The sequence below is a fragment of the Mycteria americana genome, chromosome 13, assembly GCF_035582795.1.
Source record: "Mycteria americana isolate JAX WOST 10 ecotype Jacksonville Zoo and Gardens chromosome 13, USCA_MyAme_1.0, whole genome shotgun sequence".
Lineage (NCBI taxonomy): Eukaryota > Metazoa > Chordata > Aves > Ciconiiformes > Ciconiidae > Mycteria > Mycteria americana.
Window position 1 is genome coordinate 10,164,702 of NC_134377.1, and position 20,189 is coordinate 10,184,890.

A 20,189-nucleotide genomic window follows, 5' to 3' on the forward strand; every position below is an offset into this window, starting at 1 on the left:
TAAGTAGAGGAGGATTGAGCTATGCTTGGTACAAGCCACACTTGACATGTTAATATGTAGTCTGTCTTTGTAATGCGTTGTTGACTAATGTGTCTTTCTGAATGAGGGGGGAGAGGTAGGGGGGGGGAAAGAAAACCAAACCTTTGCATCTGTTTTTATTTATTTTTCCAGGTGCCAGTGGCAGGTGGAAGCTAATGGTGTAATATCTCCAGCCCTTACACCAAGTCCTTCTCCATTGCCTCTTACTATAGATGAAGACAGAGAATTTACATATCCTTCTGATGTTCTAGTGCCTCCCGTTGGACACTATTTTGATCTGCCTAGGATTAGGCTGCCTCCAGGAATCATGATAAAACTCAGGGAAATTTCTGGACGTGCTCGGCCTCAATTTAGACCTAGTATAAAGTAAGTAGCCATTGTTTTGCTCTGTTTTTCTAACCTGACTTTTATTTTTTTGAAATGTTTGATGCCAAAGTGAGTGAGCTAAAAAAGCAATGGTAAGGATGCGGCATGCCTGTCATGTATGATGGTATGCATTTAATATTCTGTAAATACTTGTTTGTGAATGCAGCATCTAGTGAATTGTAAATATGAATTGTCAAAGTTTGTCTATTCTTGCTTAATCAGTTTGGCTTTACCTATAACCCTAGGGAAGTGATTCAGCCAGAAGTTATGGAGGAGATGGTAGTTTCATGTGTGATTAAACATTTGAATTTGGTTGATGCACTCCAGTCCCTGATAAATTTCCAGTATCAGGAAGAACATGCCGAAGAATATGATCTACTTTGTAAAATTATGGGAGAGACCTTTAAGAAGCTAAATGCCATGGAGAGGCAACTGCAGGTAAAAATAAAATTACACAGAAACTAGAAGGCTTTTTTTGAGAATAAAAGTGTATTAACAGCATTTTAGAAACAGAAATACAAAATGTACTCAGATTTCTTCTTTTAAGATCTCTTTTACTCAAGATGAACAACTGCAATAAGCGTTATGTTTTGTCTCTTTATTAGAGTGTGGCTGAGCTGGAGCAGAAATGGCAGAATGAGGTAGATGACGCCATGCATGGGAAGCTGGAGAACAATGTCCCATTCTTTTATGATTATCACTTCAATGAGGTAAGCATTGTGGCTGCTGTGTGTGCTCATGCTTCATGCTGCTCTCTCAATACATGTTCATCCTTTTCCTTCGCTTTGTTTAGAGCAAGATGAAAGAACTAGAACTTCTGTGTTCAATGAAAGAAGTTTCTTTTGATGGAAGTGATCTTGAGAATGTGGTCCTGGCATTAAGGTTAGTAGCTGACTGTGGAGCATACCATTTAGGCAAGGTACTCAAAAGATAGGCAACTTTAAGCAGCTGTGGAATTTCAGTGAGTTCCAAAAGTAGGTACGCAGGGTTAAAGTTGCATACATGCATAAACACTTATTGAAGTAGGCACTTGAATTTCATTGCACCCTGTGACACTTAATGATGTGAAACAGAAGCTGGCACTAAATGTTTCAAAAACACTTTATGTCTAATTCCATTAAAGGCTGATAGAGCTATAGAAAGAAAACAGCAGGAACATTCAGATGAACTTCTAACCAGGGATGCAAATACTTTAAAACTTAATTTTCCTGTCTGTCTAGCAATAGCTGATGAAATTCTTAGAAAAATTTGTGCTAAATATATTAATATTAGCACCTACAGCTACTAGTACTTACTAACAAATCACTTGGGTTTTTTTTTCTGCTTTCCACTTTATTGCCATAGAATAGTTTGATGCTATATGTCTTTTTAAAATAACCTTTCTCACAGTGACACTTTATTTCAGAAGGCATTAACACATAATTGATTTTTTGCTTCTTTTATGTTTCTTTCATAATCTTAGGGAGAAGTTCTTTCAAGAGGTGAATTCACTGATACAGAAGACCTCTCATCCCCTAGCAAAAACAAAAACATTAGTTAAGAGCTTGATGAACAGAGCAGAGCTGTTATTACATGTCACTATTGCAGCACAGTCTGGTATCACAAGAAGTATATCTGGTACCCCTGCAGAGACTCCAGGTATATATCTAATTACCAGCATTGTACTTACTTTTTTTTCCCCTAAAGATATAATTTATTCCTTTTCTCTTACTTTCCCTCTTTCACTTAAATTAAAATTAAGCCTTTTTTTTTTTTGCTTTTTCAAATTAAATAAATTCTTTTACAGTATATGAAGTTGAGTCCTTGTTTTCTGATTGCCATAATGATGGTAAATTAAGGTCTGAGTAATAATATGTGGAATTTAAAGTTTAGTCTTCTGAATTATTGGGAAAGAGATGCTTAACTAACTTGAAACAATACCTGAAAACAGGAAAGTCTTCAGAACTGAGTTGCAGGTTCTTGCTTAGACTGTGTTTTCCCCATCCTATATTATAGCTTTCAGTGGAATGTCCACAGTAATTTTAAAAACAGTTTGTAAATAACCTCCTACACCAGGAGTGACATTCTTTCATATTGTATAATATTGCAGCCTGTAAATCAGCATCTGAAACAAAAGTGATATCTCATGCAGTCCGCCAGCCTGTCTTCCTTCGCAGCATGTCAGCACCATCTGACTTGGAAATGATTGGTAACGAAGATATCGAGTTTGCTAGATCAAGTCAAAGGTATACAAGGATTTATTCCACTGAGCTGCTTTACAATAATGTGGCCTATGTTGTTAAAATAGTCATAAACTTTGCAAGCATAGCACTCTTTTTTTTTTTTCATTGTATCAATTTACTGCTGCCACGTATAATTATCCTATATTCTCATAGACGACGCCATGTTACCAGCCATAGAAGTAGCTCTTTCACTCTTCTCCAGTCACTGACTATCGAGGATAGCAGAGATAAACCCACGTACAGTGTCTTACTGGGGCAACTGTTTGCTTTCATTGGAACAAATCCTGACCAAGCGGTATGTCATTTAAAATGTGCTAAATTGTTATATTTTCAAATTCACACTTTCACAAAGAAGGGAGGTGTCTGGCTTGTGTCTCATTAACAAAAACAAACAAAATCTCGTAGGTATCCAGCAGCAGTTTTCTGCTAGCTGCTCAGACAAGGTGGCGTCGTGGGAACACAAGGAAGCAAGCCCTAGTGCATATGAGAGAGTTGCTGACGGCAGCTGTTCGGGTTGGTGGTGTGACGCATCTTGTAGGCCCAGTGACCATGGTACTTCAGGGAGGACCAAGGTTTGTTTATTTCTCTGAAAATAATTAAATGTTTCAGTCTCTGTAGAAGATAGTAAATTGCTTTGTGCAAAGAAAAAACATGAGAAGTGACTAGCTGTGAGGGCTCAAGTTTGCAGAACAAAGCTTGCAACAACCACTTTTATTGGCCCTTGTGGGGTAAAAAGGCAGAAACTTCTAAGAAATGCTTTTATTTGGCAGTAGATGAAATTTCCCTTCAAACTGAGATGACATGTCCACAGATATGTATATAGGGTATCTTACTCTCCTGACTTAATTCTAAACTCATGTTAATGAGGTATTAGTGGTAGATTTAGCTGATACTAGTACTGTCATCTAAATTTGATAAATGTTTTTGTCCGAAACCAGGACAGTTTTGTAAGCATTTTGTTTGTAGTCAGACTTCAATCATGTCTGAGGTAAAACTACCATACTATCTTGTTTACATATGTTTCATACTAAAACATTAAGTGACTTGCAGTTTTGCTTCTAAATCTTCCTTGAGTAATTCTTAATATGTACTGGTTATTATTTTTTTGAAACTATATTTGGAAGTTTGTTCATTTTATTTAACCTAGAAAGCCTGCCATTTCAAATATCTAATTACCAACAGAATTGAAGAGCTCACGTGTGGTGGGATGGTGGAACAAGTCCAGGAAGCTTTTGGAGAGACTATGACGTCTGTGGTCTCGCTGTGTGCTCGCTACCCTATTGCTTGTGCAAACAGCATTGGCCTTTTATGCACTATACCTTACACAAGGTATGAAAGTATTTTTCTCAGAAAGGGAAGGAGGGCATCCACAGCTGTGCTTATCAGGTTTTTCCTTAAGGAGAAGCATTATATAGTATACATATACTCCCTTTCCTGTTAAATTTTCTCAGAATACAGAATTTCATCTGGGGAGGACAAGGGAGAGACAAAACCATCTTTCTGCAAAGTGAAGTGATTAATTGCTTATTTAACAAGTTCTGGATTTTCATTGTGTCTTTTCTTAGTGACTGAAAAGTTACTTAAGTAAAATCTGGATTTCTCCTCTCATACAGGAGCGAAGAGAAGTGTTTGGTACGTAGTGGCCTGGTACAACTTATGGACCGGCTTTGCAGTTTAAGCAGCCAGACAGAATCCAGTTCAAATGAAAAACAGACTAAGAAACAGAAGGTGGCCACCATGGCTTGGGCTGCCTTCCAGGTGCTAGCCAATCGGTGTGTCGAATGGGAGAAAGAAGAAGGTAGGAACACTGCCAACTATATTTCTACTGTGCACTTTAGAATTGCACTAGTGCCTGAGAAGTGGCATAAATGTATTAAAATAGGGCATTCGCTCACCGTGACCTCAGTACTGTTTGGGTTCTTTAGAACACACGAGTTGGATACAAAAATAAGTTGATTTTCCTCTTGTTGGGTTTTTTGGGGTGGTTTTTTGTTTTGTTTTGGTTTTTTTATTCTAGCTTTTCCTCCTCATGGGAGTGTTTGTTGCACGTAACTTCAGGTCTGCCACTTGGTTCTGCCTAGACATAACCATATAACCAGGAGACCCTGAGTGATCACCTATGCATTTCTCCTGTGTTAGGATTCACCCATAACATACAAAAACTTAGACACGTGGCTATTGGCTAATGGAACACAGATGTTGTCTCAGGTTTTCTTTTTAATTAAAGACATTTTATATACAAATGTTTTGCTATAGCAAAACAAAATATTTTTTACTATTTTCAGTTTATGTGTAAGGAATTTGTAGATGTGTACATTCATTTTTGTTAATTACAATAGTGTATTCTTGCATTACTTTTAAAGGCGGCTCAACAGAAGCTGTTCACTCTGGTCTGGCTCGTCAGGTCTCCAGCCTTCTTACCAACCACCTCGCACGAGCTACGGAGTGTTGTGGTAATCAAGCTGCAGGAAATGATGCACTTCAAGATGTTCTCAGTCTTCTTAATGACCTGTCAAGGTACTAGGCCTTTGTCTCTGGAGTATTTTTTCCTATGTATGAAAGCAGGTGGGGGTTCTTTTGGGATTTTGGGGGTTTTTTTTGACAGTAGTGAAGGTAAGATAACTTTCAAAACCATTCTAAAACTTGATTGTAAACTGACAATCTTAGTGTTTGATTAGTGCTATCAGGTTATGTAAGAATTGTTGCAGATAAGTTTTGTCGCATGCTGAAATTTTTTTAAATTACATCTTGAAAACAAATGAATTTATTATTTACAAGAGCATCATCAAACTTTTTTTTTTTTTCCAAATGGCAGTTACCTGTTTTTTTCCCTTTCAGGAGTCACATAGGTAAAGCAATCCTGAGTCAGCCAGCCTGTGTGTCCAAGCTTCTGTCACTTCTCTTGGATCAGCGTCCTTCTCCAAAGTTGGTCCTTATAATCCTCCAGTTGTGTCGTGCTGCACTGCCTCTCATGAGTGTTGAGGACTGTGGAAACGTGGAATTGCCTCCTTGGAGTTACTCTGTACCCTCTCTGAACAGTGAACAGGATGATCCCAGTGACCCAGCCTCCAAGATTGCCTCTCTGCTGTTGGCAAAGCTGGCGGATTATGTAGTACCAGGTACCAGCATCTTTTTGGTGTCATGCTTATTTGAGAAATTGCCAAGCAAGTCATGTTTGTGCAACAAGCTTTTGTATTGACAGAAAGCTCAAGTAGGAAAAGGTATATGATATGTCAGTGTTGAAAGATAAGATACTTCTGTGACTTCCCATCTGCCTCTTAATTTAACTGTTCTTGGGCTAAGGTGTGTGTGTCAGTGATGTTTTAGATGCATCTCAGGTGTGTTAGCATTAGTTTCAAGGGCAAGAAAGCTTGTTGATGGAGCTCATGGTTGTGTGGTTTTCTTTGTTTTGGTTTTTTCCTTTCTACTTCAAGGATGCCAGACAGTTCTTTCTCCAACTGCCTCTGAGCCAGATACTACTTTGGCAAAAGCCAGCCCTAAAAATTCCATAAAAGGTGATAAAGATCCTGGAGAAGAAAGCGAGGCAGTGGATGGTAAACTTTCTATTTTTATTCATAAACGGGAAGACCAGTCATCCCATGAAGTCCTTCAGCCATTACTAAGGTAATCTTAACTCACTGGATTGGAATTAGCAACCAATTTCGCCAGTTCCATTTCTCTTCCTTTTTTACTGCTACAGCTGTAGAAAAATGCATCCTAGACATAATAGTAAATGGGAAAACAAAACATCTTCCCAATTTGTTGTATTTACTGGCAAAATAATAAGGTAATGCAAAAAATGGTTTATAGGGCTGATGCTTGGCATATTGTTACCTGGATAAAAATGCATACCACTATACTGAATTTGTGGTGAGGCAGCAGCAGAAAGAATCTAAACCCCAATGCTTCCTGGACTTGTCTGTTTTATAGAAGACTATTTAGCAATGATGAGAGCAGCAAAGCTGAAACAGGGCAGAGTATAGAGATGCATAAAAGGAGGAGGGGGAAGTGAAGTGTGAAGTTTTGGTTTTGCCTTGCTTACAAGCCATGTAAGCCACTAGCAACGGAACATAAAAACATCTTAATCTGTCTGAAAACAATCACATGAAAAATTAGCTACTTAAATGATGCTCCATCAGAAGAATTGAATGTATCTTGTTATAGTATTACAGACTTTGTAGGACTAACAAATAGAACTATCAAAGCAAAATGGCTTTAAAAGCATTGCTTTTAATAATGCATATGCTGGATAATAATTTGCTATTACAGCTTCTTTAGTATTCTTAGTACCCACCTGGATTTTGAGATCTCTGAATGTCAAACAGCCAACATCATCACCTCTTACATTTTGTACTACTTGTTTCCTCTTCCCCCACTCCAAGTTGGTTTTGAACCCGTACCCTAAAAATGATGCTAAAAGCTACGGCTGTTGGGGGTTCTTAGCTGAAAGATTAACTTGGAGCCCTCAGGCATTTGTATTCAGTAAAAGCCAATTTAACGATGCTTCTTTTTGAGGAGGGAAGGGTTAAATTGCTATGCAAATAACTACATTCAATAGTATTAAATTCCTTGTTTAAATTACAGTGCAATTGGGTACGTTCTTAACTATCAAGTATTTCTATTACTGTTGAGCAATTCAGTTGCAAGGGTTGCTTTCAAATAATTTAAAAACACACATAATATATTAAATTGGACTGCATAGTTCAGCTATTTTTTCCACCAATGAAAACAAAGCTAATGTGTTTTGTTTTCACTTTAATAGTAGCTCAGAAGGTCGTCCATTCCGACTAGGAACTGGAGCCAATATGGAAAAAGTGGTGAAAATGGATCGAGACATGACAAAAGTAAGAAAAGCAATAACTAAAGAATTATTCAACATCATAAAAATTGGTGGCCAGTCAGAATTCTTGGTTTTTGCTGATGTTAAATCCCCTTTGTTAAATGTTGTTTAATTTACAGAACTGTTCAGAAAGATAATGTTACAATGTTAGCATTATATAGTTATTGATGTAAATACAGGGGTAAATGATGAAGAATAATTTCAGCTAATGCTTCCTCCAACCATTGTAGGTCATGTTTAAGCCCCTTTAATATTCTCTTTCCTGAAGCATTTAATGCACATTGATAGTACAAATTTTAAACCACATATTTAAATTAAATTTTCCCATATATTTTCAGACACGTTCTTGAGTATTTGCACCAGAAATACTCATGTGTGGCTTTTTGATCAGAGAAGAGAACCGATATGGTTAAGCTAAGAATGGAACATCGATCTCTGATCTCTTTGTAGATGAGAAAAAGCAACAGAAAGAATTTGTCTTATGACTGTGACTAATACCTACACAGGAGGATGTTTTTGATGTGTTCTCAGTACTTTTACATAGGCAGAGGGAGGAGAGTTAAATGCATCACATAGGGTGGCCAAATAGAGCTAACATTAGTAGTTGGCTTACATGGCAATTTTATTTTCAGAGTGGCTGCTGTGAAGTTATTACAGAAGAAGCTGCTGCAGCTCTTCGAAAGGCAACTAAGTGGGCACAGTCTGGTCTAATAGTTAGTGTTGGGCCACCCATAGAAACTGTAAATCCAGAAACTACTAGTGGATTGTCCACTGGGGACAAAAAGAAGACTGCACAAACATCTATTTGCAGAGAGAGGAATTCTGAGCTTGCCAGGTAGGTCACTCTGATTCTGTAGTTAGAATCTAGATTCTGCTTTTCTGTGTACCAGTATTTGTAGTGCTCTAGAAAATAATCTGGGTATTCATAAAATTCCCTTTCTTGTGCTCTGTATTGTTGTTGACAACTGAAGCTTCTTTTCCTTCTCTTGTTCTGAAATCAGTGGGCAAATTGCTTTCTTCTTCTGTATAGGACGGATCCTGTGAGGCCATTCATTAGTGGTCATGTTGCAAACAGCATGGCAGCAGAGGTGATTGCTTTGCTACATAGCTTGCTGATGGCACCAGAATCAAATGCAGCTCAGATATGGACAACAACTGCTGAAAAAGTAAGCAAACAGAAGATTAAGTATCAAATTCTACACCAAGCATGTATTGGGTAGTTAAGAGAACTTATTTATTAGGAATTTCCTAAGCTATTCCTTTCCTATTTATTACTTCTAACACTTCAAACCAGGATGCATAACTGCATAGAAGCAGCCCTTGCTGGTAGGTGGCATCTATCTGACGTCTTAGGGTGGAATGAATAAATCGAAAATTATCCAGCATTAGAGAATGTGTTGTCATTCTGTAATTCACCTGTCATTCTTTTCAGTAATTAATAATGCCGTTCGTTTAGGGAGTTCTCTTGTGTTTGTGGGGTAGTTATTCTGCCTTTGCTGTTCCATCCTCTTTGCCGTGACCTCCGAGCGTCTAAAGTGTTGGCTGGAAAGTATAGCACATTGCTTGTATGTTCCTCTGAATCCTGTAGCACCTAATCTGTTGCTTAGGCTAAGTCTTTGAGTGAAGACTTTTGCTAAGATTATATATGTAACTCTGATTCTAAAAGTTATTAGGGAATGGAGCCAGCTTTGATGGTGTTCACACTTCAGAGAACTTCGAATATTCTGAGTTATATAATTCTCTTCAAGAACAAAAATAATTCTTCTGAGACTGTGTGTGGGCTGGAGGCTTGGGGCGGTGGTTTTTGTTTGAATTGTGCTTTGAAGTCGTTCTCTGGTATTTTTGCTTCTGTCTTCAGGTTCTGTCTCGGGCTCTGATGTACATTCCACAACTTGGGAAATATGCAGAGAATATTTTGGAGAATGGGAGTAGCAGTGGAAGGAAACTTGCTAAACTTCAAAGAATTGCTCGGCAGGCAGTAGCTGCCCTTTGTGCTCTGGGTGGCTTTAAGGAGACGATTAAAATAGGTTCTGAAGTTCAGGTAATTCAGCGCCATTCACATTTTGTATCTTAAATGAGAATTGGTGCTTTTGACGATGTTTTGCTGTGTTCGCATACTTGCGAAGCAGTGTGCAGATTGCCTGCGACTGTGAAGCAGTTTCAATAACACTTGTGGAGACTGCTATTGTGTGTTATTCCTGTTTCCTGAAATACCCAGCTCTAATTGTGTGTTGAGTTGGTCTGTGGTGGTAAACAGTGTTTCTTGTTTGTAAAGCCTTAAATCTTATGCAGGCCTTCTCTGGTTGTAGGTTTTAGGTAAAGGAATAGCAGGAAGCATTGGAGTTGTGGCGTCTATTAATGAACAAGAAGGTATAGCAACGGTCAAATTTCCACCTACCAGTATAGACAGTAGAAAGACTTCACAAGCATCAGACACATTAACTATTCCATTATCTAGGCTCTGTGTTCCAAGATCTGAGGTACGGTAGTTTTAAGAATCCAATATTAAGTATAATATCAATTATTTATTTTTTTTGTCACAGCATACTGGCAATTAATCTACAGCATGTAAAAAGTCTTTTTCATCTTTGATTAAATATTATTTGTAAAGTTTGCCTCATTATTTTAAACATATCTTAACAATATCTATATTTAAGTTCTCATTCAAGTAACATGGATATTCATCTTTTGGTGCTTAAAGATGTTCCATTGCATACTGTGTTGGTTTTTTTGGGTTTTGTTTCTGTTTTTTCTTTTTTTGACTGGTATTTGGTGCTGGTTTTGTGATAGTACAAAATGAGAATTAACTCCAGGTAATAAAACGCCCTCATTTCTTAGAAACTAACTACTTGAATTTAACTTTTTACCGTGCCCCCCCACCATCAGGCATTGCCTCTTCATAAACTGTCCATTACTGAGAAGGTAGTACAGGCAGTCCAGTCCATGTTGCTTCCTCAGGAGGGAAGTCTATCTATTCACACCTCACTTCCTGCAACAGGAGATGGCTCAACTCCAGTAATGGCAGTGGTCCGGCTTCTTGCTGAAATAAGAACCAGGTGAGTCGTTGGGTTTTGTGCAGCACCTCAGTCTGTTTTGATACTGTACACAAATGTTCAAGAAAATTGCATGGGTTCTTGTTTTCTTCCTCTGTGGGTGTTGACATACGACAGCAGGGGACAATGCAAAAATTCTTCTTTGCTTCCTTAAGTACATTTAGTGTCTGGATGTTGTTAAAATGAGCACCAAAAATAAAGTGCCCCCTGTAACAGTGACAATGCATTGAGCAAATGCTTCATATGAGTAAATGTTATGAAGCAGGGGAAAGCTGTCATTGTGAAAGTTCCAATGGGGATAGCTAAGCAACCAGACAAAGAAATAGATCAGTCGGTGTGCTGTCTTTTAAAATAGTCTTGAATTCAACACATGTAAAGACAACTTTGAATTCAGCGTACACTTTTGTAATGCTTTAAAATGTATTATTTTTCCATTAAGAGCATGCCTGGTGATGGCTCAGCTGTTAGAAGACAGCTCATTCTGTGAAGAATTCATTCAACAGTGTCCAGCTGCTGTAGAAGTTCTTAATTTGGTAGCGCAGGAGTGCAGCCCTGGTAGGTATTCAACATGTTCTTGCAGCTTCATTGTAATGTTCAGTTCAGAGACATAAGAGCTTTTAAGATCACTTCAGTGTTTTGTCCTCCAGCTACTTAGAGTTTGATAACTAGCACAGTACAGCATGTCTGCAGAGCTGTTAACGTAAGAGTAGCTAATAATCAGATTAAATAATTTTAAACATTAGGCATAAAGTTTAGGCCAGAACATGATTATCCTATGCATCATAGAAGATGCAAGTCTTGGGACTAGCTCTGCTTCTGAACCCCTTCCACTTTTCTTGCTTCCAGTGTAACCTACTCTGTATTCCTTGACATTATCACTTATATGTTTTCTTTCTATGACCTTTTTCCTGTTTTTTACAGTGCTTTCTTATAGTCCTTATCTTTGAGCTCTTGATTTCCTTCCCTCTTGTTTAAGGATAAGCAGTGGGCCCAGCAGAAGTCTTAGTTCAAGGGCAAGTTTTAGGAACATGTCAGAGCCTTTCATTGGAGGAAAAAGTGGCTGAAGTGAAGGATGTTAGGGTAGGAACCAAGTGGATTTCAGTATGATCCCCAGTGTAAAAGGGAGCGTACTGATTTTTTTACAATAGGCATAAATTCTTTTGACTTCCTGCTTTTGCTGGGTCATAAACTTGCTCACTAAAATGAACTTTATATCTTAATTAACATAACAATGTCTTTGCTAACCAAATATAAATTAAACAGAGGAAAACAATTATTTGTATAGATTTTGTCCTTAATTTTGTTGATTAGGTAAGTGTGACTATTTGATCAGATCTCTTAAAATGCAAATGTCATATTTGTTTCTATTTACCGGTATTAAGATTGCATTGTTGGACTCGAGTAACTAGATTTGCTTGGAACCTCATGACTTCATTTGGTTTGTTGTTACAGGGGAGAGGCTCCTTGTTGTAGAAATGCAGTGTGAAAGGTTACGAATGTTGTATCGTGACTGTGCTCGACCTCCCCCTCCTCCACTCCAAGCAGACAGAAGACAGGTGAGCACAGAAACAGTGTTGAGCCTTCTGCTCCTTGCAAATGAAGCCAGCCACTGAGTGCAGAGGGTCTGCCTGTGGTGTTGGAGCCAAACTGGTTGGATTCTTATTGAAACATTTCATTTAATGTGAATTTCTGTAATGGGATGTGATCTGTTGAGATTGCAGTTGTGGTAGTTGCATGTGTTGTATTAAATGTGCACTTCATGAGAGAATGTGTCATTGGATTTCAGTAGATGACTGCAACTGTAATTGGTAGAATAAAATGCTCTGTTCCTGTTTGTAGCCCAAAGAAATCACTTGGAGCCCATCAAGAGTGTTTCCCCCTGTGCGAGCATGCATGTTTTCATCGCATCTCACAGCTGTGACCTTTTTGGCTGATCCTAGCGCAGGTGGGGGACTTCCTCGGGGCACATTTATCTATGCCACTTCACCAGTTCCAGTACAGGTAAGAACTCACAACTGTACAACAGTTTGTGTCATTTAATATTCAATTGTGCATGAAAAGAAAAAGAAAGAAAATTTTCTACTTTACCTATGTTTTGTAAATAATTTTTAAAAAACTTATTATTTTTATTTCTAGGCACCATCGTTCTACTGGGAAATAGAAATAGTTTCCTATGGAGATACAGATGATGACACTGGACCAATAGTCTCATTCGGATTTGCTACAGAAGCTGAAAAACGGGATGGTGCTTGGACAAACCCAGTGGGCACCTGTCTTTTTCACAAGTACGTTGAAGATGTACATCAAAAATCATGGTCTTGCTCAGTACATTTGTAAGCTCCTTAGGGAGGAGTATTTTGAGCACATTGTGGTAGGCAACACGTACATTTTAATTGAAATGTTAAAACCATGAACTAGAATATCTCCTTATCAAAATCAGGAGAGTTGTGTTGCCTTTTGTCAGTATCACAGCTACCTAGACTTCAGCTGGTAACGAGTTGTAATCCTTATTTGTTTCAGTGCTCTCTTTAATTTTCTTCTTGTGTTACTTCTCAGCAATGGGCGAGCAGTGCATTACAATGGCTCCAGCTTGCTACAGTGGAAGAGTGTTAGATTGGATGTGACTCTTTCTCCTGGTATGTAAAAGGACAGCTAACTTGCTTATCTGGTAAATCAGAAAATCCTCTAAACGCAAGGGAAACAGTGGATGAGAAAACAGATTAAATCCATGTTCTTCTTTTGATGATCATCTTTTTCTACAGGTGATGTAGCAGGAATTGGATGGGAAAGAACAGAAGGAACTCCACCCCCTCCAGGGCAGCCCGCTAAAGGCAGAGTTTATTTTACGTATTGTGGGCAGCGACTTGGGCCATATCTAGAAGATGTCTCTGGTGGAATGTGGCCAGTTGTCCACATTCAGAAAAAGGCAAGTTTTGAACAGAAATATTTTGCTTGATATATATTCTTTCAGAAGTATTAAAAACATTATATATAAAGTATTGAGCCTGCTTACCTATCTATAAAAAAAAAGTAGAATGATAGTCATTACCTTTATTGAGTTAGGTTGAGGTATTCCATTACCCTTCCCAGGTAATGTTTTGTCATTATTTTGTACTTTTTCTGCCCATTGAGACACTAATGTGCAGCTGACTTGATGCGATGACATTATTCTGTGCTAGTAGCCCTTCTATTAGTATTCCTTCCTAGCAGTGACCTTGCTTCAAAGTATACTAGCTAAGTATGCTCTATCTTGAAGCTAGAAAAAAAGGCAAGTTCAAAGTTTGTGTTTAGAAGCTTAATACTTCCTTGCTGCATCCAGTTTTATAGCTAGCGATGCTGGGAAAACCATATGGCATGGAGATGTGATCAGCTTATCCCTTTGGCTGAGTTTTTTAAAAGGAGCAAAGAGAAGGATCAAAACAATCCACAACTCATCTTAATGCTTTTATGTGCACCTTCTTTCAGAACACGAAAGTCCGTGCTAACTTTGGATCTCGCCAGTTTGCCTATGCTGAAGGACAAGCTCACAGGAATGCTGCTGATCTATGTATTGACCTAGCTGAAGAAATAAGCGCCAACTTTGAAGCCTTGCCTTTTGCCATGGCTTCTGATAGTGATAACGATGCTGGCACCAGCATAGCTTCTGATCCTGGGACCCATGGACCTCCTTGTAGAATTGCTGCTGTTGCTACGGCTCAACAACGTAAAGTGATGATTAACATTTTTTTTAAATCTCTTTCAGGAGAAATTACAATCAATTAAATAGGATTTAAGCACATCCTGGCTGCAGTCCTTAGGTACTGCCTATTTAGGTAAAGCAGTACAACAAGCGTTGTCAAATACATGGTTATTTGATTTTGGACAAGGCAATTAAAAAAAAAAAATCTTACTTTGGTCTTCCTTTATATGGATGCACAAATTATTCTCAATTAATGCAACTACAATGAGAAATTATCTTATTAGGGCTTTGAGTACAATAAGATGTTACAGTTGATTGAACCAGCCAATTGGTTATGCTATGTCAAAATGCATTACACTTCCACAAACTGATTGGAGACCATGGAATGCGATATATCTCAAAAACTTCATGGAATATTTTTGCATGCCTTCAGTGCATTAGGATCTCATTATGTCTATGTGTTTTGCAGAATATGACAGTGATACATCTTGCCACTATAAAATGGAACTAAGCTATGAAAACTTTATCACATCGGGCCCTGATCCTCATCCCCCTCCTATTGCAGATGATGAAAGTGATGATGACGACGATGATGACATTCCCCGGGTGAGGAACGTGGCAAACTCTGCCTGCTATGACTCGTAGTCTAAATACAGATCTTGTAATTCAGACTTTTAAGTTTTGCCACACAAGGGTTTTCCCTGCTTCCTTAAGGAAAGTATAACTGTTGTTAACTTTTCCGTCATCTTGGTGTTCTAAATAACTTTTGTCTTTATAGGAGGATCACTATGCCCTGTTGGTTAAAGCCTGGGAAACTAAAGTTTTCCCTACAATTAGAAGAAGATTCCGTAATGAGGCTGAGAGGAAGTCTGGGTTGGATCAGATTAAAGGAGCTTTACAGTTAGGTATGGCTATGTTTATTTCCGTGCACACTGTTTTATATGATGTGCAATAAGTGTGAAGATAACACCTGTGTTTCTTTTATGTTTTACTGTATTCAGGGCTGGAAAATTTAAATTAAAGAAAAAAAATTTCTTGCTGTTTTCATCAAGTGCTTAGAAATTTGGTTTGTGGCCATGACTTTTCTTTAACACTTTTACTTAAGTTGGACTAGTTAAATAGGGAAAATGGCTTTAGAAGTAGTGGCAGAATTTGTTGTGATGTGGATGCGGAAATACTTTGGAATAATAGTTTGGGGAGAAACTATCTGCGTGTATTTTCTGTCTATGACTATATCAAGGCAAAACTTTTGAGGAACACTTTAATAGGGGGGGATTTGTAAATGAATACAGTTCTGGCAAGACGACCTGTTTGTGGAAAAAGTCACAGTAAGAGCAGAGCAAGAATTCTGAGCTCTAATGAGAAGCATAGAAGTGTGTCTTGGGAAAGCTCCACTCCCTATCTATCAGCCTGACTGAAAGAATACTTAAGTAATTAGATAGCTCATCTGCTTATGATGTTAATGAGAATGAATAACTTGAAGTGGCTGGGGAAAATAACTAGCACTCCCTTCTGTCTACCAGGAATGGTTGATATAGCACGACAAACTGTAGAATTCCTCTACGAGGAAAATGGTGGCATCCCAAGAGACCTCTACCTTCCTACTATTGAGGATATCAAAGATGAAGCAAACAAATTTACAATTGATAAAGTACGAAAAGGTAAGGTCAGCAAAAAGTATCTTGGGGGGCAAATAAAAGCTAAGGGGCTCTGATACTTGGGATCTACTGCATAAATTGTCAATCTAAGGAAAATGCTGTACCTTAAAAATTGTGTTGTCCCTTTCTGACCAGGTCTCACAGTGGTGACTCGCTCTCCTGACAGTAACAACGTTACCAGTAGTGCTGTTGGAACAGCTTTACCCAAGTTTGCTATTCGTGGGATGCTGAAGACATTTGGTCTTCATGGTGTTGTTCTGGATGTTGATTCAGTGAGTAAGGATACATTGGGAGGGCTTTTAATGTATCAGTGTCGCACATCTGTGCGCAAATTTGATTGAGTGTACTAAACTGCTTGGAATGCTGATTTGGTGCTCTTTTTGAAGGAAAAAAGTGTTATCATTACTGTGTTTATTGACAGCCTTGGTTTGGTGTTCCAGGTAAATGAACTGGTACAAGTAGAGACATATCTCAGAAGTGAAGGAGTTCTGGTAAGATACTGGTATCCTATTGACATGTTGGAAAGGCCACCTGCTGGTTATAGGAGGACTGCAACAAATGGATTGGTTACCCTGGACAATACCAATATCCAAATTCACAGGTAAAAAAAAAGAAATGTAGTTAGAAGGCATTTGTATTATCTGACTTGATCTATAGCATTTCCTATAGTACAATTACCAACTGCAGCCTTATTTTGAGCAGTAGTAAACTTCTGAATCTCGTTGTAGTTGTTGGATTAAAGCTGACAGAGATTCATGTTTTAATGGGTAGTGGGGTTTTGATGTTTTTTTGTGATAAAGAAAATTGGTTATAATTGTCTTGTTGGAAGGATTTTACGTAGTCATGTGAAAGTGTTTTTATACATCCTGGTCTAACAGGTACCTTCCTTGGAGCTTAGGTTTCTTGTACCATCAGTCAGTTGCTATCTAAAAGCTCAAGAACTCTTGACTGACTTTGTGGAGAGTTGGCTTCTAATTCAGGTGCCTTAATTTGATACCAGAATTAGATGGGCTGAGTGCTATCTTAAGCGAATAAGGAAGATTTGGGTCTACTTGAACCTTTTAAATAATTAGGTATATATGTTTGGATTCAGGGGCAGGTTGCTGGATATGGCTTATTTTAAGTGTGGTGAAGCAATTTTATATTTTGATGTTTGTGTTTTCTAGAGAGCTTTTGCGAAGTGAAGCTTCTCTGGCCAAGCTATACTGCCGCATGGCTCTCCTCAATATTTTTGCCCCCAAATCTCCACATATGTTTACTCGGCTGTTCCATATTCCTGCTATCCGCGATATCACTCTGGAGCACCTGCAGTTGCTATCCAACCAACTTCTTGCACCACCTCTTCCTGGTAGGCGCTAATTTTTATCACAGCTCTTTTTTGGTACAATAGTTTTCTGGGGACAAAAAACCATCTAATTAATTTGGCACTTATTGATTAATTAGTTAATAATGATGGTATTTGAGAAAATGTCTCAGTGGACTTCTGAGCTTAGTGATAGGGTACTAAACTGAAATTCTTGCTAATGATCTAATTAAAAGTGTTCAAGAGAGTTCAGAGTCCCTCCTAAGATTCCATTCAGTGTGCTTCTGTCCCTTTGTCATCGGTGGTCTTCTGTTTTCTGGGGGGTGGGGGGAGTATCCATATGGGATACTTGTAAGGAATTGAGAATGTTTTATAGTTCAAATCCAGGGTAGTAAAACTAAATGCCAGTTGGGTCTCACAGTTTTCAAAATTCAACTCTTCTTCATTTCACAAAGTGGTTTGTCCTTTTCCTATTGGAATCACAGATCTGGTTAGAGAATGTATGTGCTGAATCATGGAAAAGAATCTTTGGCTAATTCAAGTGAGTGTTAACAAAGACAATTATCGTGACAAAGCTATTCTGCATGCAAAGAGATGTGTGTAACCTGGCTGGAGCATAAGGAGGAAGTAGGAAGTGCTAAATATAGGCTATTAATAATTGAAAGTAATTATTTACCACTGGAAGGAGTCCTGTTCCCTCCTCCAATTACTTTGAAACTTGGCTACCTCTAACAGATGCCGCATTGTAAAAGATCCTCTTGCAGAGTACAGCACTACTTTGCATGGCTTTGAGAATAATTTTACAAGCTTTTATTTAGGTTTTCCTCTTTAAAATACATCTAATTCAAGTCCTGCTAATACATACAGTTTCCAAACTGGCATTTTGATGAATTTCCCACTCCTTTTTTGCACTGCACTGCACTGCACTGTTTTTCTTTGACTTCTCCCGTTAGCTCCAGAATGACAGCCATGAGATGTCGGGGCTTGCGACCCACTCGGGGCCACCCAAAAGCTGTCTTGTTCATATATGGGGAAAGCTTGAGAACAGATAAAGCCACTTTCACCTCATCTCGAATGAGTGGAAAGAGAGCACTTCTGGTCACTTGTCCTCATTGTACTTATGCAGTAAATTGAAATATGCCTGCCTTCATACATGGGACAAAATGAGGCAGCTGTGAACCCACAGCTCAGTGTATGTCTGGCAGACCTCCCTAAGGGTTGGCTTAAGGCAGGTGAAGAACACAGCTGGCATTTAGAGGGCCATCCCATCTGCAACCAACCATGTCAGGGGTGCAAGTCTAGTCTTGGGTGGATCCTTTCTACTGCTGACCTTTGGGAGGAGTTTTGCACTTGCTCAGAAGTGAAAATAGAGGCTTGTAATCTTCCAAGTGTTTTAAAACTTCTCTTTCCATTGTCTGTTTCACAGGCTGCATAAACATGTTGACGTGATCTCCAAATTTGTCATATCTTACTTGTTATTACAGATGGAACAATCAGTTCAAGTTCTATTCTTTTGGCCCAGTCCCTGCAACACTGCGTCCATTCCCAGAACTGTGCTGCTACAGACCTCTTCTACCAGGGCAATTCGCAAGCCATCAGAGAGTGGCTTACTGTTGCCATTACTCGGACACTGCATCAAGGAGAGGAGAGTCTGTTAGACCTCACTAAACAGATATGCGCCTTTTTGCAGGTAAAATATTTAGTAATGTTTTATGAGCAGTGTTGTTTTCCTGTCTAAGGAGCCCTTGCTTTATGTGTGTTTCTAACTTCCATAATACTGTCCCTCACACTGAATTGTTTCTCTGGATGGATTGTATTCCTATTCTGATCATAGTGGGCACACTGAAAACACAAGCAATAGCAATACTCTGGATCATATTAAAATGAAGTAGCCTCACACTATGTCATTATTTACAATGCTATGTTTTATTTGAAAAAAGAAGAGGGAGGTGGTTTGCTGCTGCTGCTTGAGGGCTTTCATTATGAAATGTTATGTTACAGACGGCGCCAGAACAGTTTCCTGCTGAAGAATTCCCAATTTCAGAATCCAAAGTCAATATGGATGTTACTTTTCCTGGGGCTGCATTTGTAATTGTGTCCTGTAAGGAAAGTCAGTCTGGATTCCGCAAAGAGTAAGTAATTGAGGGACCAAGAGTGACAAAGACTAAAGATGTGCCGTTGAGCATCTGTGAACTTTTTTTTTTTTAAAGATTTTTGTCTTCTCAGAGACTCATTTTCTGGGTGGTGGGATAAATACTGCAGAGTGTTTCATCTTTCTGTGATTGGTTTGGGATTTTTAGTAGCTAGTTACAGTCTAACCAAACTGTTCTTGCTCTCTTCTTAGTTCATCCCTATATAAAGCTCCTTGGGCTCGAGTGCTTGTCTACGGGCTCGGGCATAAAGTTAAAAGGAATGGTCAGTTAAACCTAATTGAAGCAGTGTGCTATCCTCGAGATGCCTCTCCAACCAACACAGGCCTAACACCTCCCCCAACAACCAATCAATACCCTTCAGTGATCACCCCTACGGACAAGGTCCACATCAAACTAGGTAAAAAAAAAATTAAAAAACTCTTTCAACTGTATTCTCATGAGTGAGACAAACATTATCATTGCCTCTGTAAGACCTTCCTATATTGTCACCAGTCATACCATTGGTTATGACAATATTTTTGTATAAGGTATTAAGAAATGTGTCCTAGCAGAAATATGCAATCATTCTTAACCAAGAAAGCATGGTTTTATAAACATTGGAAGCCATCTGACTCTGATTTTCTTAGTTCTGTTAAATCTGTCAGGATCAGCTTTTTTTTTCTCATTTTTGTGTTCCAGGAGTTCACAAAGCAGTGTTTTTGAATATTTCTGCAGTGTTCAAGTTGGTGCTATTGCTGTTTGAGATGCTGTGTTTCAGATGGAGATTTTTTTTTTGCTTTTGTAGGTGATCGTAGGTCCCTTTAATACAGAGTAATATATATGCAGTATAGTAATACGTAGGTCATCCCAGCTTCTCAAGCAAGAGCCATCATTAAT

At 38.6% G+C, this 20,189-nt stretch overlaps 1 protein-coding gene across 9 annotated transcripts in view; it reads left to right on the forward strand.

Annotated features, from left to right (window-relative positions):
* Positions 1-20,189, forward strand: part of HECTD4 (HECT domain E3 ubiquitin protein ligase 4) — a 79,216-nt gene that overhangs the window by 39,433 nt on the left and 19,594 nt on the right. For 8 of the 9 annotated variants that reach the window (XR_012777723.1, XR_012777724.1, XM_075516000.1 and 5 more), the window contains exons 25-59: positions 172-405; positions 651-843; positions 1,011-1,115; positions 1,199-1,287; positions 1,868-2,043; positions 2,495-2,630; positions 2,781-2,922; positions 3,033-3,199; positions 3,810-3,956; positions 4,241-4,425; positions 4,991-5,144; positions 5,466-5,746; positions 6,062-6,251; positions 7,390-7,471; positions 8,100-8,302; positions 8,498-8,633; positions 9,326-9,508; positions 9,777-9,947; positions 10,354-10,523; positions 10,960-11,075; positions 11,973-12,076; positions 12,360-12,521; positions 12,657-12,805; positions 13,077-13,156; positions 13,283-13,446; positions 13,986-14,223; positions 14,669-14,805; positions 14,978-15,104; positions 15,723-15,860; positions 15,993-16,129; positions 16,298-16,458; positions 17,024-17,205; positions 18,645-18,850; positions 19,162-19,292; positions 19,505-19,710. Coding sequence is in view for 7 of the 9 variants with exons in the window: in XM_075516000.1 (XP_075372115.1) it covers positions 172-405; positions 651-843; positions 1,011-1,115; positions 1,199-1,287; positions 1,868-2,043; positions 2,495-2,630; positions 2,781-2,922; positions 3,033-3,199; positions 3,810-3,956; positions 4,241-4,425; positions 4,991-5,144; positions 5,466-5,746; positions 6,062-6,251; positions 7,390-7,471; positions 8,100-8,302; positions 8,498-8,633; positions 9,326-9,508; positions 9,777-9,947; positions 10,354-10,523; positions 10,960-11,075; positions 11,973-12,076; positions 12,360-12,521; positions 12,657-12,805; positions 13,077-13,156; positions 13,283-13,446; positions 13,986-14,223; positions 14,669-14,805; positions 14,978-15,104; positions 15,723-15,860; positions 15,993-16,129; positions 16,298-16,458; positions 17,024-17,205; positions 18,645-18,850; positions 19,162-19,292; positions 19,505-19,710 (5,582 nt within the window). In the remaining 2 variants the exon portion in view is untranslated. The remainder of the gene's footprint in view (positions 1-171; positions 406-650; positions 844-1,010; positions 1,116-1,198; positions 1,288-1,867; positions 2,044-2,494; positions 2,631-2,780; positions 2,923-3,032; positions 3,200-3,809; positions 3,957-4,240; positions 4,426-4,990; positions 5,145-5,465; positions 5,747-6,061; positions 6,252-7,389; positions 7,472-8,099; positions 8,303-8,497; positions 8,634-9,325; positions 9,509-9,776; positions 9,948-10,353; positions 10,524-10,959; positions 11,076-11,972; positions 12,077-12,359; positions 12,522-12,656; positions 12,806-13,076; positions 13,157-13,282; positions 13,447-13,985; positions 14,224-14,668; positions 14,806-14,977; positions 15,105-15,722; positions 15,861-15,992; positions 16,130-16,297; positions 16,459-17,023; positions 17,206-18,644; positions 18,851-19,161; positions 19,293-19,504; positions 19,711-20,189) is intronic. The other variant, XM_075516007.1, reaches the window with a different exon arrangement.